At 56.4% G+C, this 23,355-nt stretch overlaps 1 protein-coding gene and 1 pseudogene across 4 annotated transcripts; one reads left to right on the top strand and one right to left on the bottom strand.

Annotated features, from left to right (window-relative positions):
• Window positions 1–4: 4 nt before the first annotated feature.
• Window positions 5–9,602, top strand: Frs3 (fibroblast growth factor receptor substrate 3). Of its 4 annotated transcripts, none has more exons than XM_021259845.2 (7): window positions 5–254; window positions 2,290–2,433; window positions 3,745–4,860; window positions 5,035–5,221; window positions 7,063–7,224; window positions 7,934–8,091; window positions 8,323–9,602. In XM_021259845.2, the coding sequence occupies exons 3-7, from the start codon at window positions 4,753–4,755 to the stop codon at window positions 9,208–9,210; spliced, it is 1,503 nt and encodes a 500-aa protein (XP_021115504.2). In that variant the 5' UTR covers window positions 5–254; window positions 2,290–2,433; window positions 3,745–4,752; the 3' UTR covers window positions 9,211–9,602. The 4 variants fall into 4 exon arrangements, with proteins under 4 accessions (XP_021115504.2, XP_087040658.1, XP_004846653.2 ...); XM_087184532.1 differs by having other exon boundaries at window positions 1,655–2,433; XM_004846596.3 differs by having other exon boundaries at window positions 6–254; window positions 3,745–3,833.
• LOC106009564 (small ribosomal subunit protein uS19 pseudogene) lies at window positions 1,521–1,921 on the bottom strand (annotated as a pseudogene).
• Window positions 9,603–23,355: the final 13,753 nt, after the last annotated feature.

Below are 23,355 nucleotides of genomic sequence, written 5' to 3'. Positions count from 1 at the left end.
CTCTGGCGTCTGCGCATGCTCCCCGTTCCCGCCTGCAAAGTCCTCCAAGGGGACCTTCTAGGCAGCGCGCCGGCTGCCCCCTCTCGGGTCTGCCGGCCCGCAGCATCTCGTTGGTGCTGCCGGTGACCTCCGACCCCACGGCCGCGGGGCGGGGCGGGGAGGACTCGGCTTCGGGCGGGCGGTGGTTGCTGCAGCGGGACCCGGGAGTGGGACCCGGAGCGGGCCCCCCGGCGCCGCCCGGGCCTCGGGGCGATGTGAGTCGGGGCGCGGCGGGGCGGGGACGAGGCGGCTCCACCGAGACCGCGTCGCGCCACGCCGCAGTCTCCGCTCTCTCCTTCCGCTCTCTCCTTAGGAAGCCGAGGGCTGGAGGGGGGCGGTGGAGCCCGGGGGGCTGGGGGCGGGGATCCAGGCTGGACGAGCGGCCCTGACCTCCGAGTTCCCTGCAGGCATCCGGAAATCCCCCCTGATAAGACACGAACTGTGCTGTCCTCTCCGCCCAAACCCCACCCTCCCCCACCTCGAGCCCCCGCACCCCCCAGTCCGCACACCCGGAACGCCCACACACCATTCTCTAGGGGACCTCCTAGTGCTCCCACCGCCCTGGAATTCCTCGGGTCCTTCCCACCCCCCACCCCGTTGCCTTTGCACCATGACTAAATCCAAAATTCTTTCCTTTCCGCAAGCCATCATACACGTTTTCAGTCCCTCTGGAGGGTCTGTACCTCCTGTCCCCAAACCATACCTACCCCAGATCAGTGCCTCCTCCCAGCCTCCTCGATGGGTTATCTGATGATGTGTCCCCATATCTTTTAGAAAAACCGACGGAGATAGGACCAGTAACCCCTCCCCGAGCCTGGGCCCTGTAGTTCTTAGCTTTGCATCTCACTCCCTGCAGGAAGCTTCAGCCCCAGTGCTTTCCCAGGCACCAGTGCACACTTCCTTCAGCCTGCTCCTCCTCCCAAAGAACAAGCCAGACCGAGAGGGTGGGGGTCCTTTTACTTGAGAGTTGTGTAAGGATGCAGAGGATTGGGGTTTCTGGGGAATATTTTTCCAGAGCAAGAGGTGGAATTTTTTAAGGGTCTTCAGAGCCCGTTGTGTTGACTTGCCCTCAAATGTTGGCTTATTGTTAATGTTTATGTTAAAATTGGGCCTCTCCGAGCTTGAGTAACAGTTTGTCCGGCTTTCAGATGCGAGTTTGAAAGAGCCAGTCCTGGAAGAGGAAACTGTCTTTTTTCGTGTGCCGTTGGTCTTACATACCTGACTTTAGAAGTTACTTCAGCTAGAAGCCCTCACAGCTTACAGATGTTTCCTCTAAAAACTAAGGCCTTGGGGTGGGAATCGGGAGTGGTGGGAGGGATTGACTTGCTAGAGTCTCCCAGATACTAAAGAGCAACAGCATGGAGTAGAATATTGGTGTCCTGAATTGTCAGCCAGTTCTTCTAGTCCATTCCAGTGTCGTTGTTCAAAAAATTTTTTTCTAATTAAAATTGGGGACAGTGGTACCTTTATTGGCCAGGTGCCTACTTGGAGATAAAGTGCAAAGAATGAGTGGCCCCGATGCCAGACCAGCCATGCTTCAACAGCTTGTGGGTAATGGAGAACTCGCCCAGGTAGTGGCTTGATCTCTGCCTAGCTGAAGGTCTTTCCATTGTAGACGCCCACCTTGCTGCCTACCATCAGGGGCAGGATGATCACATCCCGAAGGTGTGTGTCTTCACTACCACTGGCTTCTTTCTCCCTGGGCGGTGCCCCCTTCTTGGCCTTGCACAGGGGCTTCAGCCTCAGGCCACAGTTTGTCCCGCCACTGCACACTGTAGTGCTGTATCAGCTCTTTGTAGGACTCGTCCAGCTGCTGGTCCAGGTCCACACCACGGTAGGCAAACTTGTGGAAAGTTCGCTGTTTCTGCTCTGCTTCCGCCATCTTGTCAGCTCTTAGGAAAAGTCCAGTGTCCTTTTGAGAAAGCTCCTTGTAGAGTTAAAATTCTCTGCAAAGGTAGGGTGGTGTTTTGGGTGTTGGTTCTAACAGGATTCAGACAGGATCTAAAAATGACTTGGTAGATCTTGGGCTTTTGTAGACGTCAAACTCATTGATGCTGGGGATTCCCCCCTCCCTCCCCGGAGCCCTGTGACGCTTGGAATTGGTGGTCCCTTTGCCCAGGGTCTTGCTTTCTTCCGTGGTGAACCAGGAACAGATGATTAGGGGGATGGACTGCCAGCAGGTCAGTTTCACTAACAGTTGGGGTGTGGTTAGAAGGTTTCCATTAATCTGTGGTCTGTTTCCTGTGCTAGGTGAGCCCCAGGTGTGTCCCAGAGGGAACTGGGTGACTTCTCTGGAGACTGTTTGCCATGACACCCCATCAAGGACCAGGGGAATAAAGGGGGCGCCCTTCCCCATGCCCCTCCCCTGGTCAGGTCCCCGATGGCCTGGGTGAGGTAAGAACTGCACGTTGGTGTCAGTTTTCTGAAGTTTCTCAAGTTGAAAGGAATGGAGGGTGGGAGTAGCTGGATTGCCCAAGGCTTTCCACATTCAGCAGAAATGTTAGAGAGATAGCTAATCCCACTGACTCATTTTGCAGCAAGTTAATCCCTTAAAACTTTTGATTAGAACTGATCAATGTGTTTCTCTTTTTTCTTGTTTTTTTTGAGGGGGAGGGGGGTAAGAGGGGATGACAGGGTCTTCCTATGCAGCCCAGGCCAGCCTCATACTTGCAATCCTCCTGCCTCAGCCTCCTGAGTGCTGAGATGACAGGCACACACCACAACACTGGCCTATGTCTGTGTGTTTCTTGTTCCTTTTGACTGCTGAAGCCTGGATAGTATCCTCTGTCCTGGGCACGGGCCTGACTGTTTTGACATAATCCAAGTGCCACAGTCCTGGAAGGAAGAGTGAAATAGTCCTGTAGTCTCCCCTTTGGTTAGTGGGAAGCAAAGCCAGCATTTTGCTTTTGTTTTGAGACAAGATCTCACCATGTAGTCCACACTGGGCTGGAACTCTCCTGCCTCAGCCTCCTAAGTGCTTGGAGTACAGGCTTGTGTCACCACCCCCAACACATTCAGCTTGTTTTTGTTTTGTGGTGCTGGAGGTCAAACCTAGGGCCTTGTGTATACAAGGTACATACATATTCCTGAGCTGTACCTCAGTCCCCAGCTTTTTTTTTTTAACAAAGAAATACCCAATCATGCTTAGACAATTGTGCCATTTTAAGTGTTTAGTCTTTTGAATATGTCTGTGATCATAATATAACAATTCAGTTGAAGAAAACATCAGAAAGATAAATTTCAGGTGGATATTGGGATGATGGTAAAGGAGGAAAAGAGAAAGCTGGGACAAAGGGGAAGTGGGTAATGTATGAAAGAGGGGGTCAGGGGGAGGGTGCGGTCCAGAGTATCTGGGACTCGCAGGTGACACTGTCTTCACTGAATCCTAGGGAGGGCTTGGTCACTTCTGGGCCCCTCTTCCTCCGTCCCATTCTGTGGGTCAGAATCCTGCTTACTTTCCAAGGTCCAGATTGGGGCTTCCAGGAAGACCTCTCCATCCCCCTTCCATAAATGCTTAGCACTGTCCAGCTTGAATTAATGTTTAGCCAAAGTGTCTGTCCTGGATTGAGGGTGCATTTCTTGGCACATCGGAGTCTTCCAGTCTGCTGGACAGTCGGCTGTCACAGGGAGGTGGTTCTGCACTAGTTCCCTGGAGCAGGACCCCTTGGAGCCACACTGGTGACCTGCCTGTCCCATTTCCCCTAGGGCGGGCCGGCTGCTCTGACACCATGGGGAGCTGCTGTGGCTGCCTGAGCAGAGACAGCGTCCCAGACAACCACCCCACCAAGTTCAAGGTACCCGGAGCCTCCTCCCTGGTCTTCTCAGTAGCTTTCTGGGCGCAGCCCTGAGCCCTCAAGTGCCACAGCTTCTGTGGGGAAAGTGGCAGGATGGGCTGAGGTCGGGGTGTAGGAAGGGCAAAGAAAGGCCCAAGCCACTGCCACTTTTTGCTTCTCTTGTTGGCACCAAAAATAAATGCTGTACTGCAGGAGCAGAAAGGTGCTTTTAGAATGTTCATTGCTGCCTGTGTATTTGTCACTATGTATACACCTTTTTCAGGGAAAAAGAACAAAAGTCTGTATTTGTGAGTTAAAATACACTAGGTATTTTCAGTAGTGCGTGGTGCCTGGGAAGCCTTTTGGGGGGTTTGCCGTGGGAAGTTGAAGCTGGGCCTGCCCTCTAGGGGGCGCCACCTCCCCGCTCTGGGCGTCTTGAGGCGCAGTTGTTCTGCCCACCAGAAGAGGGGGCCCTCAGAAGCTCACCCTTGTGGGAGGTGGCAGCAGTATGTACTGGTTCTGCCTTAGGCTGATTTTCCCCAGGATTTACAATTTGGACTTATTTTGGAGTGGGGAGGAAAGGGGACTGGGGATTGAACCCAAGGCCTTTGCACTGAGCCATATTCCCAGCCCTTTTTGATTTTTTAAAATTTTTGAAACAGGGTGTTGCTAAATCAGTAAGTTAACCAGGCTCCTCCTTCAGCCTCTCAGAGTGCTGGGATTACAGGCATGTACCACCATGCCCAGCTCATTTTTTAAAGTTTTGAGACAGGGTCTTACTAAATCACTAAGTTACCAGGGCTGGGCTGGAACTTGCCATCATCCTCCCTCAGCCTCCCAGAGTGCTGGGATTATAGTCTTGCACCAGCAGGCCCAGTAGGATTTTGAATTTACAGTTGATCCTCTTCCTCATTAAAATCTGATCCTTGGATACTAAGCTATGGGGTGGCTCAGGTCACTCAACATTGGTCATCTCATCGCCGGGCCTTGGAGGACAACTACCTACTTCTTCCCTCTGTGTCCAGATGATGAAACCGAGGCCCAAAAGGTGGATTTGCCCTGAGAACTCGGGTGGGTCTGGCTCTGCTCTGCACATCCATGCTCCAGTGGCAGGGTTCGTGGTGTCTGGGGTGGGCACATGAGAGCGTCAGCCTCCTGCCTAATCCTGGGTAGACTTGCCTTCTGGGGACTCGGGACTCACCTGTGAGCCCTGTCCCTGCAGGTGACGAACGTGGATGACGAGGGGGTGGAGCTGGGCGTGGGGGTGATGGAGCTGACCCAGAGCGAGCTGGTGCTGCACCTGCAGCGGCGCGAGGCTGTGCGCTGGCCCTACCTCTGCCTGCGGCGCTACGGCTACGACTCCAACCTCTTCTCCTTTGAGAGCGGCCGTCGTTGCCAGACTGGCCAGGGTGAGTGCGTGGGGCACCCGGCTGGCCTGGGCTGGGGGGCTAGGAAGTTTGTTGTGGCATCCACACCGGGCTCCACGCCCAGTCCTGGAGCAGGCAGGCATGCCCCAAGGCAGGGCAGGGTTTGGCCCGGGTCACACGACCTGTCAGTGCAGGACTCTGGGGTCTCCTGGCCAGGAGTCTGTCCCTTCACTCAGGGCGGCTCCGGCCTGGGTCTCTGTGTTGCACAGCCCGACAGGACCAAGTTGCTGCTTCTAGGCCAGGCCTTGCTGCAACAGCAGATGACTCTTGCCTGCTGGCTCAGCCCCAGAGGTCCTTGTTGCCCCCCAGTGGGGACATGCTTTTCTGAGCTTCCATGTCACGTGCCCTGTGCCTGTGAAGGAGAGAGACAGGGCAGGTGGGGGACACCGGCTCCATGGGGTCAGATGGGGGAGGCAGGACACCAGGTCCCCGTGGGGAGGTTAACCCCAGGGGTTTACCTCCACCCATCACCTCGGTAGTGTAGTTGGATGCAGTCCCCTCCTCTCTCCTTGTGGCCAGAGATGGGGTGGGGGCTGTTCCATGGCTCTGGCCTTGCCTGCAGAGGGTGTCCTTCCTGGGAGGGCACTGACTGTGGGTAGGGACTGTCACTGCAGAACAGTCCCGGGGTCACGTTGCCCCCTCCATGTGCCTGGGCCTGGGGCTTGTGAGAAGAGGCGGATGGTAACACTGACTGAATAGAGGGAAGGAGAGGCCACCTTACCCCTAGGGAAGCTGCATCTGCACCTGGCACCCCAGGTCCTAGCACAGGCTCCTTCTAAAACTCAGGCTGCCTGTGTCTGCTAGGTCTGCCCATCCCTTGAGAACAGCGCTTCTGCTTCCAGTCTGTCCTTCCCATCTTGTTCCTGTAAACCACAGAGTACCGAATGGAACAGTGTTGGTTAATAATGTAATTGTTGCCCGATCTCCAGCCTAACTGCATTGTCTCGGTTGTAGGTCTGTGCATACACACTCTCCAGGTGCCTCCCCCGTGTCCCTTGTCCCAGCATGGCAGAATTGCAGGTGGCCTAATGCCAGGCACATCTTAGGGTCCTGAGTCTGGTGTGCTCCAGCCCAGGCCTGCAGCCCCCTGGGCACTGAGTGGCCGAGTTGGAGATGGAAGGGCTGCGAAGCTGGCTGTACCCAGGCCTGCAGCTGCCCTGCCAGATCAGCCCTCAGCTGTAGCCGTCCTGCCTCCTTCCTGCCCCAGAGTTTGCGCTCCCTGAGGCAGGGACCTGTACACTTCACTTCGCAGCCAGGCACTGGGCTATGTATCCAGGGGCAGCTGTGAGCAGCACAGATACTCCTGCTGTGGCTGCACTGCTGGGCAGATGTGTTGGGCCAAGGGCTGAGGACTGGCAGGGCTTGTTTTTCTAGGGTGCAGGGGTGGCCAGCAGGGGAAGACGGGGACGGCCTGTGTAGTGACACGTTCACTCATCTCACACCCCCGGTGCCCACGGCGTGTCTCAAACACACATGCACGTGGGATGCAGCTGTAGGGCTGTCTTGGGACCCGGACCATAGATGTGGTGGGTTGGGCTAGGGGGCAGCTCAGGGCCAGAACCCTTGCCTACCATATGCAAGGCCTTGGGTTCCTCCCCAGCACCCCAAAAATGCCAGAGAGTGGCTGTGGGGTCCCAGCCACTTGGGTAGCTCAGGGATTCTGGAGCCTCCCTGGGGGACGTGCAGGGTGAGAAGGGCACTGCCCCCTGGAGGCTGGAGCTGCAGCTCGGCGACATCTCCAGCACCTGTGCACCTCTCCAGTTCCTAGGCTGTCTGCACAGGCCTGGCGTCCAGGCCACCCATCTCTTCCTCTCCCTCTCCAGGGATCTTTGCATTCAAGTGCTCCAGGGCCGAGGAAATCTTCAGCCTTCTTCAGGATCTGATGCAGTGCAATAGCATCAATGTGACGGAAGAGCCAGTCATCGTCACCCGCAGTAGCCACCCTGCCGAGCTCAACCTCCCAAGGACTCCCCAGCAGCCCAGTGGTGAGCCCCCACCCTGGGTACCCTGCGAGGGCACAAGCGCAGACCCTGGAGGTGCAGTCGAGTAGGATGGGGAGGATGCTGGGAGCCAGCCTTCTGGGACAGTCATTCAGGACAGTCACCCATCATCAGAGCTGCCCCTGAGGGTGGCAGGGCCCTGCGCAGGGCCAGTCAGATGACTTGGCTGAGGCTGTGGCATCCTGGGCCTTAGAGAGACTCTTGGTCAGGAGCAGACTGGAAGATGTTGGGTTTCCATGGAAACGGCAGTCTGGTGCTTCCTGCTTCCTTCCTTCCGTGTGCCGGGTCACACACACACCTCCCCTGGAGCTGATTCTGGCATCTCTGGCTGAGGCTCTGCCATAGGAGAGCCACAGCTGCAGGCCAAAGGCTGCCACCGCTCCCTGCTCACTGGCCCAGCCCGTCAGGGACAGAGGGTAGAAACACAGGGCTTGCTTTTGAGGAGCTTCCCTGGGACTCACCAGAAGTGCAGGGTGACCAGAGTGCCGTGGTGGCTCAGGGAAGGGCTCCTAGAGGAAGTGGGGCAGTGGCTCAGGCTGAGCTCAGAGCGGAGGGGCAGTGGGAGGCTGTCAGTGGCCAGGGGCCCAGCACTGAGTGTCCCCTCCTGCGGGAGGAGTCCCAGGACCCACTCCCAGGAGGTTGCCAGTGACTCAGGTGCTTTTAACCCCTCTCACCTGGCCTGTCCCCGGCCCAGCTCTAGGCTACACTGTCTCCAGCTTCTCCAATGGCTTCCCTGTCTGCCCTGGAGAGGGCCAGAGATTCTCCACTCCCCGGCGGCCGTCCTCCAGCAGCCTGCGACACCCCTCGCTCAGGGAGGAGTCCACACACGCCCTCATTGCCCCTGATGAGCAGGTGAGCAGCAGCCTGCCATGCCAGTGTCTGGGTGGGGATGGGGTTTGGAACACAGCTACCTCCTACCAGGAAGGAGCAAGGGAAGGGGAAGAAAGGGAAGGCCGTGTCCCAGGAAGGTTTGGAGGCCACAGGAGGAGGGGAGACTGGCTCTTTTCCCTGAGCCTCTGTCCTCCTGCTGTCCCTCCTGCCCTTCCTTCCTCTGGGCCCTGCCACACGTGGACCGTCCCGCAGTCGCACACCTACGTCAACACTCCGGCCGGGGAGGATGAGCCCCGCAGGAGCCGGCACTGCCTGCAGCCACTGCCTGAGGGCCGGGTGCCCCTCCCCGCACAGGCCCGGGAGCCTGGCCCTCGGGACCCGCAGGTCTTCCTGCAGCCTGGCCAGGTGAAGTTTGTGCTGGGACCCACACCTGCCCGGCGGCACCTGCTCAAGTGCCAAAGCCTCTGTCCCAGCCTGCAGGACATGCCCCCCCCCCACAACAACAATGAGGATCCCTCTGAGTGCCCCTCGCAGCCCAAGTGCACCTATGAGAACGTGGGCGGGGGCCTGCGGTGCGGCCCTGGCTGGAGACTGAGCCCCGAGGAGCCGGGCTGGGGCAGCCTGGCCCACCGCCGTGCCGCGCTGCTGCACTATGAGAACCTGCCCCCGCTGCCCCCCGTGTGGGAGAGCCACAGCCAGCCGCAGCCCGGGGAGCCCGGGGATGACGGCGACTCTCGGGATGGCCTCACGCCCTCCTCCAACGGCTTCGGCGATGGCGAGGAGGACGAGACCCCGCTGCAGAAGCCCACCAGCTCCCGGGCCGCTGCCCGAAGCCGTGGTGGCTTCCCCGTGCCACTGACCCGCCGCCGTGGCTCCCCAAGGGTCTTTAGCTTCGACTTCCGACGCCCAGGCCCTGAGCCCCCGAGGCAGCTCAATTACATCCAGGTGGAGCTCAAGGGCTGGGGTGGGGAGCAGCCCAAGGACCCCTCAACGCCCCGGGCCACCGCACCCAGCTCAGACTCCTACGCCGTGATCGACCTTAAGAAGACTGCGGCCATGTCCAGCCTGCAGCGGGCGCTGCCCCGAGATGACGGCACTGCCCGGAAGACCCGGCACAACAGCACCGACCTGCCTCTCTAGGTGCCCCCTCGCCGGACGTCCTCTGCCCCTCTGCCCCGTCCCACCGCCGGGGCTGCTCAGGACTGGATGCTTCCCTGCACTGCTGGGATCCCTGCCATTGTCACCCCTGAGGCTCCTGGTCCCCAAGCTGGGAAGGGGAGAGTGTGGCCGGGTGAGGAGGGAGCGCAACGCCAACTGTGAAGGGTCCTTGTGATTGCATTTCCCGCTGTCCCCTTCCGTCCATTCGTCTCGTCGGCCGTCTGTCCATCTGTCCATTTGTGTGTGTTTTTTTTGGTTGGATTTTTGAAACATTTTGTACCTGTTGATTTTATTTATCAGTTTATTTTTCTATTTATTGTTTTAAATGTAATTTAACATATTTATTATTAATATAATTATTTTTAAATTCTGGCCCAGTGGGTGGAGTCATCTTGTGGAGTCTTCTCTGGCATAGAGGAAGCCTGGGAGGGGACTGGAGTCCGGGTGGCTGTGGCTTTTGTGACAAGTCTGAGGTTATGTCTTCCTCTCCTCCAAGAAGCCCTGATCCAGAACATAACTTGTTGAAGTAAAGCTGCAGTCCCAGGTGCAGAGAGAGGACGTGGGGGGAAGGGTGTCCCCAGGACAAGGCTGACCCTGTGAGGCTCAGTGGCTGGGGGCCACCAGTTTGCCCTGTCTGGAGCCCTTGCCCACTCTCCTGCCTGGCGAGTGGCAGGGGCCACTACTGTCCTCTGGCTCACAGGTGACCATGGGGTGTCCTTAACCAGCCTAGCATGGCTGCATCCTGGCCAGGCCATTAAACAGGACTCAGGGGAACACAGTGTAACGTGTCCCCCATGTTTGCACAGTGGAGCTTTTTCCCTCCGGGTCTGACAGCGCCCAGTGCCCTGCACCCTGCCCAGTGCCCTTCCCTGCAGCAGCTGCTTCTCTCTCCTCAGCTGCTCTCTGCTTCCTCCGCTCCAGTCCCCCGGCCTCCGAGATGCCATGGCCATCGAAGGTTAATCTAGGAGGATTCAGTATCTAACAGGAGTGAGGCCAGGTTTTGTCCTCGACTTGAGGACAGGCCTTGTCTCTGGCCCCTGTTTGTGCCCAGCTCCTGCTCTGTGTCCTGTTCCTCCCCTAGGCAGCACCCAGGGCGGAGCCAGCGCTGGGTGTCAATTTCCAGACACCCCTGCCCGTGTGTGGGTGGCACTCTCCATGTTGTTGGGGAAGATTGGTCACGGCAGGACTGAGAGGCCTCGCTGTGGGGCCCAGCAAGGTGCAAGGGGGAAGCAGCCGCCACCCTGGAGCTGGCACCAGGCCCTTCTCCCCTTGCTGTCCTTTGTTCCCTGAGCTGGCGGATCCCTCACTGCAGGAACTCAGTGCCTGTCCTATGTCCTGGAGGTCGGGCAGTGGTGGCCTCCACGGCTTCCCAGGCCTCTGACACTTACACCTGCTCTTCCCCTTGGCCTGTATGGTTCCAGCAGACAAGACAGCTGCGGGGAGGTGTGGCCATGCCAGACGGAGCTCCTCCATGGCTGGCCTGGACGGGCGGAAGTGTGAGAGAAGTCCGAGACGCGCTAGCCCGTGCCCCTTCTTGCTGTCTTTCCCCAGTAGGCCTTGGTGCCAGCACCTGGAAGCGTGGTGTCGTGGTGAGCAGGGCGTGAAAGCAGACAGACTTGTGCAGCTCTCCTCACTCTGGCCCTAGGCCTCAGGTTTGCGAAGGCATCACCCTGTGCTCACTCAGCTCGCTCTGCTCCCCGGCACCCCCACACCAAGTTGTCATAGCTGCAGCCAGCAGCCAACCTTTTTTGTCCCCTCCCCTGACCCAGTGTCGTCCCCAGCAGGAATTTTTCTCCCTCAGGAAGGGCAGGGGTGAGCAGACAGCTTTCCTGGTGGAAAGGGGTGGATGGGCGAGGTGCCCAGGGCGGTGACGGCCGCCCCTGAATGTGAGCTGGCCCTGCCCGTGGCAGGGCAGGGTGCGGCACTCAGATGGAATGGGCCACCAGCATCAGGGTGTATTTGTGCTCTTTAGCACTGGGCTCTGCCCACACCACAGGCAGCCCTTGGGAAAGGACAGGCCAGGCATCCTGTCTGCAGTGACCCGCTGGCCTCCCTAGCCCACCCCTGCATAACTACAGCACTTTGCAGGATATAAACACTGGCGGCTTTTCACAGAGGTGTAGACCATTTATCTCTGCCTGGCCTCCCTAGGCAGGATCGCTATCACCCCCCACAGAAGAGGAAGCGGGCCAGGAGGGGAAGTAGCCCGCCTGAGGCCAGGAGTTAATGAGCAGCTTGCACTGGGGCTGGATGCCAGGCGTGTGTCTGCCCACCCCCACGGCTCCCAGCCTGGCCTGCAGACACCCGCTGGCAGGACAGGGAGTGTGGAGACTGTGGGGCTCCCTTGTTCAAATGGGTCACTTGGGTCCCAGCAGGGCCACATTCCAATGCCTCTCCCTGAGGAATCCTCTGAATTCCAAGCTGCTAACTATGGGGTGGCCCTGGTCCCAGGCCTGCCCTATACCCACCTGTCCTCCTGCCTCTCTGCAGCTTGAAGCCTCAGAAGCACCCGGCTCTGCAGCTCCTCTCTGGGAGGGGCTGGCGGGCTGCAGGAGGCTTGACTTCACCGGCCCTGTCCCTTCCGGCCTTCCAGGTCAGGTCGGGTCAGATCTCCACACCCTGAGCTCAGGGTGCTCTGACTGGTGTCTCAAGCAGAGTGCTCCTTGGAGGCAGACAGGATGGTGATGACTGTCCCCTGTGCCTCTAGAAAAGCCAGGGGACACTGGGAAGGGACTGGGCTGGGGTGGCAGGCCGAGTGGATGGTGGCAGAGTCCAGGAGGAACACCTAGGCCCTGTCAGCCAGCAAAGCCTGGACCCACTCAAGGATCCCTTCAGCAGCTCCAGGAGATCTGGATCGTCTGTTCCCACATTCCCGGGGCTGGGGAGCTCACTACCTGAGAGGCCCTCCCTCCACTCACGTCCAGGTGGAGAGCTTCCTCTGGTGCTCATCCTGTGCCCATCATGGCCAGGTGTGCAACCACCCGGTACTTCCCAGCCATGTGGCTGCTGTGCCTCCCACACAAGGTGCTCATGGTGCCACCCCGGGGATGGGTTGTGGCGGTCCAGCAGGATGCCCACCCAGGAAGCCTTGGCTGCCTGTAGTAAGTGCCCCAGAAAGACCACTGCCCTTTGCACCTGTGCCAGGCTCTTCCTGGCATCCTGCGGGGCAGGACCCAGGTCTGACCCAACCCTCACTTCCCTCCAGCCAGCACCATCCTCGTTCCAGACGCCAGACCTCCGCTAATGCAGCCAAGTGAGGGTTTACCTCACTGGCCCGGTGGTGCTTGGGCCCTTAAACCTGTCCTGGAACTACAGGATCTGTGCCAAATAAACGCCCTCAGCTTTCCTTGCCCCATTCCCCTCCAACGTTGCAGGCCATGGCTTGGGGTGTGTGTGTGTGTGTGTGTGTGTGTGTGTTTAGAGACAGGGTCTGGCTAAGTTGCCCAGGTTCGGCTTGACCTTGTGATCCTCCTGCCTCAGCCTCCCAAAATGTTGGGATTCACCACACCTGCCTCCCTTGGCTTGTTAAATTAAAATCTGAACAGTCTGCTCATCCCAGCAACATTTCTTCTTGGCACCCTGGGTCTGCCCTGGACTTCAGAAGTGGCAGCTCTTGCTGGGGACAGGAGGTGATGGGAGGATGGGAACGGGGACCAGCAGAAGGGTCTCTGCCGGGATGGTCACATGGTGCAGCTGCCATCTGGGCACTGGGCCCGCTGTTCCCAGAGGCTCCGCCCCATCACCTCGGAGTCCACTCCGCGTCGCCCACCGGGTGTCCCAGGCAAGGGAACCCTCAGCGTCCTCCCTGCCACTTCTTCCACTCCCCCTCTTCAACCTGTCCCAAGTCCCCTGGGGTGAGAGGCCCCCGAAAGAGTGTGGAGAAGAGGGCTTGGGCTCCAGCTGCTGGGGGAAAGGAGTGGGAGGCGATCAAATCCGCCTCCTGAAAGCTGCTCGGGTGGGAGTGGGCGGTGGCATTTGGGCCGCAGAGGTGCCAGGTGTTCTTGGAGTCTCCTTGCCTCCCCTCGCCAAGGGCCGTATCAGCGCTCTGATACCCGGCAGGGTAGGAGGGGCAGAGTACACAGGTACGGGGGCCTTGGTTCCCCAGCAAACAGGGGCCAGCAGGTCCAGGTACCAGGTCTCGTGGCACAGGTGGGTCCCGACCAAGCCCCACACCCAGGGCCATCAGGCTCCCAGCAGGCAGGATCACAGGATGTGGGCCTCTCCCTTTTAATGCTGGGTGACCTCAGGCAGGTAGCTCAACCTCTCTGAACAGGTTTCATTGTCTGTCTACTAAGAGGACTAAGAACATTTACCCCATCACACTGTTGTGAGTTAAATAAAACAGTGCGCACAGAATTCTCGGTGTGCGCTTGATCCTTTCCAAGCATAGCTGTGTGACAGTTGTCACAGCAATGGCAGCAGGTGTGGGACGCTTCCAGCAGGAGGTGGACTGTGAGGAGGGTTTGGAGAGGGAGAAGGAGTTAAGCTGTCGGGAGAGGGAGGACTGAGGAGCAGGTGGGAACCGAGGTGGCAGGGGTAGACTGGGAGCTGGGTATGGTGGTGCACACCTGTCATGCCAGCACTCAGGCAGGCTGAGGCAGGAGGATCCCAGGGTTGAGCCCAGCCTGGGCAACTTAGCAACTTAGCAAGACCCTGTCTCAAAATAAAAAATTTAAAAAGGGCTGGGGATATAGCTTAGTGCGGAGGCCCTGGGTTCGATACCCAGAACTGGAAAAAAAAAAAAAAAAAAAGTAGCCCAGGATGGGTGGGAAGGTGGAGGCTGTGCCTGTTGTGGGCGGAGGCGATCAGGGGGTGCTGTGGACGGTGGGAAGGCCAGGCACAGGGGCCAGGCAGTGATGGGGGCAGATGAGGCCACCACCCTGGTGGGCTTGCTTCCTCTTGAGCCAGTCAGGGGAGTGGACAGAGAGACCCTCTTTGCTCCATACCGCAGGGAGCCTCCCAACTCTGGCTCCCCAGCACCTTGGCCTCCAGAATTGTGGGAGACAGGTTTATTGTTTGCACCCCCAGATTTGGGTTGTATTTTAGGGTGTTAGCAGGGGTGTGGAAATTGAAGGAGGGATTGCGGGAGGTTGTGGGCTTTGAGGTCCAGCAAGAGAAAGAAAGGCGACTACTGAAGTGCGGAGGGCAGCAGGTTCCAGCTGGAGGCTGGGCTACGGGTGGGAGGGAGGGCACAGCAAGGCTTCCAGCAGGTCTGGGACACCAGCACAGACAGGGCCTGGCCCAGGTGAGACAAAGGCATTAGGACCTTGGATCTAGTGCTGCAAGAGAAGCGTGATCAAAATGTACAGGGAATGTGGTAAATATTGATTACAGTAAGAGACATTGCCAGGAATCCCCCTCAAAATCCTCCCTTCTTGTGATGCGCTGATGCCACTTTCTGCAGCAGTTCTGGACTCCTCTTTCCTGAATGTCTTCATGAGGTCTGATCAAAAATACAGTGAATGCTGCTGTCCAGTGCCATGCACCAAAAAGGCAGGCTCCTAAAAACGTGACAGTGTGTCCTCAATCACCGTATTCACCAGATCTGGCACCAGGTGACTTCTGGCTCTTCCCCAAAGTCAAAATGACCACGAAAGGGAGACATTTTGAATCAATTCAGGACACTGAGTCAGCCAGAACAGCACAACTAAAGACACTCCGGAAAGAAGATTTCCAGAGCTGCTGCAGAAGGTGGTAAGAACAATGGGATGAGTGTGTTCAAAGTAAGGGGGAGGATGTTGAGGGGGATTCATGGCAGTGTCTTTTACAGTAATAATTTTTTTTTAAAAAATGTAAACATTCAAGGTATCTTTCAATTATCCCCTGTGGGTAGTGGTGGTAAATTCTCCTGCAAAGGGACAAAGACAAGACCCTCAGGGCATCTCTTGGGGCCTTGGGACCACTGTCTCAGTTTCCTGGGAACTGTGAAGGGCTGGAGGGTCCCTGGACTTGGCCAGAAGTAGAGCCACGGTTGGCCCAGGACCTCCAGGGACCCTCAGAGTCTGCATAAGTGGGGACACTTCCTGCAGGAAATCGCTGGGCATCTTCCAAGGCTCCTGGTTCCTTCCTCTTCCCCACACTGCAGGGCACACAGAGACCCTGGTGGTGGGTCATCTGCTGCTCCAGGCCTCACTTCTGGAGTGAGACCCCCGGGCATCAGGACTTCGGGAGAGTGGGCAGCTGCCTATCCCTGGCCCTCTGTTCCAGGCCCCATCGTGCCCAGGCGTCCCTAGGGAGACCTCTGCACACGACATGCTGCTGCACGGCTGCCCCTTCAGGACCAGAAGTAGCTCGGTGGGCTCTGGGCAGGGGGCACCTCAGCCCCCGGGCCTGGGATGGTGACCACAGCCACCCAGGCACAATGGGGGACCGTCAGGGGAGGGGAGGACTGAGCCTGGAGCCTCCCAGCCTCATTATCAGTGTTTGGTTTGGGACTCTGAACCAGGCCCGGATCCTGCTCCTTATCCAGGTCCTGGTGATTAGATTCTTTGCTCTTTGATGTGTCCCAGCCTGATACAGGACCCTCCCCTCCCTGCCATCCAATCCCCAAACCCCAGCACCCCTCCCCCATCCAGGGAGACCCAGGCAGGGCCAGGGCCAGCTCTGTCTGGGTTCCTCCTCCTGCCCTCTGTTGCCTGTGGGGCCTCCTGCTGCTCCACGGAGCCCCTGCAAGCCTGGGGGACACAGGGTACAGGAGTCCAGGTCTTGGGCTTTAAGGGGGACACTGGCTAGGAGCAGGAGGGGTCCCCAGGCTCCAGCCTCCTCTGACACTTGGCTCCCCAAAGCAGAAAGAGGGAGCCATGCGTAGCCACTGTGAGGAAGGGTGGCCTGAAGTCACCTATATGGCGCCCAAGCTAAACGACTTGTCCTCGTTTCCCCTGGGGAAATGCAGTCACCATGTCCTGCTCTCCCACATCTGTCCCCGTGGAGGGAGGGGGTCCTGGGCTGTCATCTGGGGAGGCAGAGGCCTGAGCAAGCCTGCTGTCCTCGGCGGGGGAGGAAGGAAGGAGAGAGGGGAGCACAGGGAGGACAGTAAACCAGGCACACATCTGCAATGCCAGGCATCTGGGAGGCCGAGGCAGGAGGATTGGAAGTTTGAGCCCAATCCAGGTAACCTAATGATTTAGCAAGAACCTGTATCAAATTAAAATTTAAACTGGGTGTGGCAGTACACACCTGTAATGAGGAGGCTGAGGCAGGCAGATTGCTGCGAGTTTGAGGCCAGCCTGGGCTGCATAGTGAGACTCTGTCTAAAAACAAACAGACAAACAAGTAATTTTTTTTTCAAAAAAGGGCTCAGGATGGAGCTTACTTCTCCCTGGGCTGAGCCATGCCTTCCTCTCTGGGTTCCCCAGAAGCTGGATCCCCATCTGTCACTCATGCCAGCCCAATCCTGCAGCTGTGGGCAGAGATGTGAGGGCCACACGGAGGCTGTGCTGTGGGCTCGGCCTGTGGGGACAGAGCAGGCTGTGGAACAGGGACTTGGGTCGGTGTGATCTGCACATCCACGCCGTGTGGTCGGGGCCTGAACTTGACCAAGCACTGCCTTCATGGCCTTATGGCCACCTTCGTCCTGCTGGTCAGGGGGCAGGGCCACCCCTGGGCAGCATCTCAACAGGGACAGGCTGGTGTTCCTGGCTTCCTGAGGGGCCCAGGGCTGAACAGCAGGAGGAGGAGAAGGAAGAGGAAGAGGAGGAGGAGGAGGAGGAGGAGGAGGAGGAGGAGGAGAGGGAGGAGGAGCCTGCTTAGGAGACCAGCCAGGGTTTGGGGGTGCAGTACCTCCAGGAGGAGCCCTCCCCTGGCCTTGTCCAGCCCCACTGCGTCCATGCAACCGTGGCCGTGGTGCCCCGTATGTGTCTGTGCTAAAAGCACTGTGATTAGTGTGGGGCTGTTCAGGAACAAAAGCTCATCCTCCTTTCACTCCGAGTCTCCTCTCCTGCGCTGTCCATGCGGCAGCGCTTTAGGGGTGAACCGTGGTTACCCGCAGTGCTGGGGGGTGCCTCCCCTCGTCCCTCCCTCCCCCTGCCTTTGCAGTTCGCTGAAGATGGCTGTTCTGTGTCTTTTCCTCTTTCCCTGCCTCTTTTTCTCCCCCTCCTCGTGGGATTGATCAGGATCTTTGCACTGAGCTACACCCGCAGGCCTTTTTAAACAGTTTTTATTATGAGACAGGCTGGGCTTGAATTTGCCACCTTTCTGCCTCAGCCTCCCAGAGTGCTGAGATTCTGGGCCTGCGCCACCACACCCAGCCCCTCTTCTCGTAAAGAGTAAGACTCAGACTCTGCTGGCTCTGCACTAACACTTTCAGCGCTATGGAATCGACTGAGTTACGCAGCATAGTAGCAGAGCAGGGATTATTATCCCACTTGATAGTGAGGAAACTCAGGCTCAGAAAGGGAAATGCATTGTTGGGATCAAAGAGCCATAAGTCCCGGGCATAGCGGCACAAGCCTGTAATCCCAGTAGTCTGGGAGGCTGAGGCAGGAGCATTGAGAGTTGGAGTCCAACCTGGGCAATTGAACAACTTAGTGAGACCCTGTCTCAAAATAAAAATTAAAAAAGGGCTGGGGATGTAGCTCAGTACAAAGGCCCTGGGTTCAATCCTCACTACTGCAAGGCAAACAAACAAAACCAAGAAGAGGTGGAGATCGGTGTTCGAAAGTCACGTGACTTGCATGTCGCATGCCACCTACTTTATGTGTGCAAAGATTTGAGAATGAAGAGCTAGATGGGAGGTCTATGTGTCAACAGAGACAAACCTGTGTGGGCATCACTGACATCATATGTCCAGAAATGCCCCTGCCTCTTAGGGACTTAATTCTGACCACTTCCACCCATACTCTTCAAAACACTTCCAACCCTATGTGCTGGCCACAGCTGACTGGTCCAGGAGTTGGACACCTGACCAAGGTGGGCCAATCAGAGAGCTTCCCTAGGAATGTTGGTTTCATACTTTCTCTGGGAACGTCCAACTCAACTGCTGTTGGTCAGTTTTGAGAAACAGAGAAAGGGTCCTAGGAGTGTTTGGGTTGTTCTAGTTGATCCTGAGGCTCCACCCCATTCTGTCCCCTCCAGCAGCTGGGTTGCTCTATGCCACACCCCCCAACCACCCAGTGACCATAGCAAGGGTAGGTTAATAAATAGACCAGAGGACAAACAAGCATCTTTCTGTTTATCTGTTTATACACACCCAGATTGATTTCCAGATGTCTGAGACACAGACAGATAAACGGACTCCTCTGCAGGAGGTTGTCATGAGGGGCTCTGCCTGGCCCCCCTGGGAAGGAGTGGTTTCGGGGGAGGAAGAGACCATTTTAAAGCTTCAAGCCCAGCTCTTCCTCACAGTAGCATCCTAGCTCAGACACAGAGGGATGATGGGAATGAAGTGAGCACCGCGCTATGGCCACTGCAGGCAGAATCACTGCAGGATGTTGAAATTAGTGGGCAGAAAAGAGGAGGGCTAGGCACCCACACAGTCTCAAACAGTCTTCCAGGAAGATGCTGATTGATTACTAACGGCAAAGAGAAACCTGGCAAACCTCACCTTCACCAAGCAATCAGGGTTAAATTGCCAGTAATAAAATGCATCCACATCACTGTGTGCTGTAGTCTACAAAGTAATTGATCAGGGCAGCTTAGAAGTGGAAAGGTGGGCCGGGGATTTAGCTCAGTGCTGCTGCCGCCTGCCTTGCAAGCGCAAGGTCCCGAGTTCAATCCCCGGTACCAAAAAACCCAAACCAAAACAAAAAAAGAAGTGGAAAGGTCACTGGGTATGATGATGCACACCTGTATCCCAGCACTCTGGGAGGCTGAGGCAGGAGGATTGCAAGTTCAAGCCCAGCCTGGGCAACTTGACAATTTAGGGAGACTCTGTGTCAAAACAAAAAAGGGTTGGGGATGCAAAAGCCCTGGGTTCAATCCCCAGTCCAAAAAAACAAAAAAGTAGCAAGGCCATAAAAACAAAGAAAAACAGGAGCTGTCTCAGATTAGAGGAAACCAAAGTGAAAACTAAATGCAATGTGGGCCGGGGATTTAGCTCAGTGGTTCTGCCTCTTGCCTCCCAAGTGCAAGGCCCCAAGTTTGGTCCCCACCCAAAAAAAAAAAAAAAAAACAACAAAAAACCCAAAACTAAATACAATGTAAAACCCTAGCTTGGACCCTGGACCAGAAAAAAGGACACTAGTGTGGCAATTGGTGACATTTAAGTAAAATCTGTGGATTACTTCATAGTGTCAGGGTTAATTATCCTGCGTTTGGCCATTACCCTATGGTTATTTAAGATGTTAACATTAAGGGACACAGACTGAAATGTGTCTGGGAGCCCTGTATTATGTGACTTGTCTAAGTCTAGAGTTATGTCAAAAACTTTTAAAAAGCATAGTCTCTTGACTTTGCAACAAACAAATCTCAGCCAGGTGTGGTAGTGCACACTTGTAATCCCTGCCCTTGGGAGGCTGAGGCAGGAGGATCACCATGAGTTTGAGGCCGGCCTGGGCTACACAGTGAGACCCTGTCTCGAAAAGAAAAGAAAAGAAAAGAAGAGAAAAGAAAAGAAGAGACAAGGAAAGAAAAGAAAGAGCTGAAACCATAACTAAAAATTCGTGAAGACACCTGCCATAGACTTCAGGTGTATGGAGTACTTGTCGCCAGAGCTGAAGTGCCAAGCTCAGGGATGAGAATACACAGGGAAAAAGCAGCTTCCTGGCCCCATCTCACAACCCCTGCAAGCAAACTCTCTCCCAGGATTCCTTGGAAAGCGCTGCTTTAGCCTCCGCTCCACCATCCCTCATCAAGGGAGGGTCACTATTCTACTCCTTGGGATGAGTTTTCATTTGCGAGCCCTGGTGCTATTGATAGCAGTGAGAAACTGGAAATAACCCAAATGAATAGGGCCAAGAAAGCCCAGATATGGAGATGATAGCACCCACATAACCGTGAAGGTGATAAGGTGTGCCTATCTTAACTCACGGAAAAGTGCATATGGAGTCTGCGTGATAAGAGCAGAACAGAAGTTGCATTTACACATAGATCACAGTTACCTTAAAATCAAAGTGTGCACAATGCGAGCTGGAAGATAATTTAGAAAGGTGCAAACCACTGTTCTTTCAAGTTGCTTTGATTTTTTAAATTTTTTTTTCTACTGGAGACATAACCTGGGACCTTACACATACTAAGCAAACACTCTACCACGGAGCTACATTCCTAGCTCCACCTTGATTTTTTAAAGTGATATCTGTATAAAATTTTTTGTTGTTGTTTTTTTGAGACAGGGTTTCACTACGTAGTTCAGGTTGGTCTTGAACTTGCTATGTAGAGCAGGCTGGCCTTGAACTTGTAGTGATGTTCCTGCCTCAGTCTCCCAAGTGCGGGATTACAGGACTATGCCACCATGCCTGGCTTTAGAATTTTAAATAAAATTTAGCCTCCAGATGTTTTTAAAAAGTCCTACATTGAAGGACTGAGGGATGGCCATTTCCTGATGGACTGAGCATGGTGGGAAAGACTGACATGATAGACTAGTGATGTCTGCCACGGGCGGAGGGTGGGAAAGAACAACAGGATAGATTAGTGATGTCTGCCATGGGTAGAGGGTAAGCAGTAACCACATCCATGCTATCTATGTTGTTGTCACTCCCAGTACCCAATGTCACTTTGTGAACCCTCTGAAGGAAGTCTTTGTGCTAGTTAAAGAGCAGGAAGAGATCTCTTCTTTGTTATAAGTTGTAGGATCTTGGGGAAATCACTGGGATATATGATGCCATTAGGGGAAGAAAGTCAAAGTTCTCCACCCTGGAGGTGCTGTCAATGGCCAATGAGGTGGTTTTGGGGTGAGAGTGCTTGGGAAGGTCCTTCAGATGGTGGGTGTGGCACGGATAAAGGCATAGACATTAGATGACCTTGTGCCCCCTTGGGACAAAGCAAGGCACCTGCACAGGTTAGAGGTGGAAGGTGAGCTTGGAAATGTGGAAGAGACCTGACAGCACGTCCTAGATGCTGGGTGTGGTCCACTTAGCCACAGGAGCCTTTGAGTTTCGGGGCAGGTGAAGCTCAGGGACTAGAAGCTGAAGAGAGGGCCTGAGGTCCCTTCTGGTGGGGATCCCCCAGGAGATCCCTTGGGGTACAGGGTGGAAGTCTGAGGACAGGGATCCTGGGGTGAGGGTACAGCCACGCCCCCTTTAGGAACCATCCATGGACTCCATCAACTGCTCATGATTTCTGGAACCCTGGGCCAGGCATAAGGGTACAGCACCTTGGTCTCTGTCCTCTGAAGGCTTCTAGTCCACAGAAGGAAGCCCATACCCTCCAGGAAACAATTGGACAGTGTGAGGCCAGTGCAATGGGTGGGACATCAGAGTGTCCCATGTCCAGGTAGAAGATGCACTTGGATGGGAACCAGAGGGTCAGGCTTCTGGGGGCCCCTGGATCAGGTGTCCCCAGGCTCTGGAGACTCCTGGCAGGTAGGACGGTGGGTGTTCTAGATATGAGGGGTGGAAGTGGCAGGGACAGTGGCAGAGGACTCAGGAGGTCTGGGGTTCCTGAGGAGGCTGCCCGAGCTGTCAGAAGGTCAGCGTAGGTAGGCTCCAGATTCCTGGAGCAGGGCAGGATGTGGTGTGACTGGGGCCTGGAGACAGCTGGCCTGGCCCATCGGAGAGGAAGGGTCCCTAGAAGTCCTGACTTGGAGGGCTCTGTGGAAGATTCCAAGGATTCTATAATTTTCTTTTTCTTCTGTTCCAAATTGTGTTCCCACTTCAGGGAAGACATCCTCTATCTTACCTTCTACCTCCACCCCCAGACTTCAGTGTGTTTCTGGGGCTGGCAGGGACCTGAAGGCAGGGACTTCTCTCACCGTGCCAGGCCTGGGCAACTCTGGGTCCCCCTCCCTGCCCGTCCAAGGGCCTGGGAGGCTCCGGCTGGGCAGGGGTGGCAGTGGCCAGAGTGGAAAATCCCCCACTGGCCAGGGGAACGTGGTGGCTGGCAGGTCGGATCCTGGCTCTCTGCCTGGGGCCCAAGGGAATGATAAATCTGTTTGGAGCCCTCGGTGCGGGCACAGGATGGCACAGAGGGTGCAGGCGGGGGGGCCTTTTTCTACTACCCCAGGAGTGGGCCAGGTTGGCGGCCCCAGCTGCAGGTCACCTAGGTGTGGGAAGCTTGTCGCTGGGAAGCAGGGTGGGTAAGGGGGTTGAGGAGGTGGGGGAGAGGGAGCGGAGGTGACAATACCTCTTCAGGCCTCTGCTCCAGGCCCAACCAGAGCCAGGGTGGCCGTGTGTGTGTGTGTGTGTGTGTGTGTGTGTGTGTGTGTGTGTGTTTGTCCTGTGCACAGGCCTGGTTGGAACAAGGACCGCTTCAAACACCCTGTTTGACCTTAAAAGTCTCTAAAGCAGCCCCCAGTAACTCTGACTTCAGCCACTGCTTCCCCCATCCCCACACCACCGGGACTCACAGTGCCATCGCCGGCACCATTAATAGTGCCCTCGCTGCCACTGTTACTGTAACCACCACCCCTGGTACCCTGAGCTCCGTCTCCCAAGGACTTGGTTTGCTGGGGGGCAGGACTTGCATCAGACCCTCGAGGGTGTCACCTACAGACCACAGTTGTCAAGGATTTTGTCCCTCTCAGGGGACAACAGGCAACACCTGGAGGTGTTTTTGGTCGTTACACTTCAGGGGCCGCTCCTGGCATCTGGTGGGCCGGTGTCGGGGATGCTGCCCAGTGTCCTCCAGCTCATGGGACAGTGTCCAGGACCAGGCGTCATCTACCCCCAGACGTCGGATGATCTGACACCCTTCTCTCTGGCTCTCCCTATCTTTGCCCTTCTCCCCAAAATGCCCACATCATGGCTTTGCATGATGAACACGAAGTTCCTGGACAAGAAGCAATCTTTCCTTCTCCCCTCCACAGCCACTTTGTTCCCTCTTATCGTTGTACCTCCTGGCCTCCGTTGCTTGAACTGAAAAGTCAATAAGATGGAAAGTCTATTGTGGCCACACTCCAGAGGGAAAGACACACAGAAACCACTGATACCTGCGCCCCACGGAACCCCAGGTGCGGGGTCACGCTTGCCCAGGGCAGGGGGGCGGGGTCGGGGCGAGGGCCTGGGATATAAAGGACCCAGGAGCACCCAGGTCTGC

Source organism: Heterocephalus glaber, unplaced genomic scaffold (genome assembly GCF_053883595.1).
Source record: "Heterocephalus glaber isolate CG9 unplaced genomic scaffold, H.glaber_assembly_v1.0 deba00001497, whole genome shotgun sequence".
NCBI lineage: Eukaryota > Metazoa > Chordata > Mammalia > Rodentia > Bathyergidae > Heterocephalus > Heterocephalus glaber.
The sequence above is the reverse complement of the archived record's forward strand: the minus strand, read 5'-3'. Positions and strand labels throughout refer to the sequence as shown.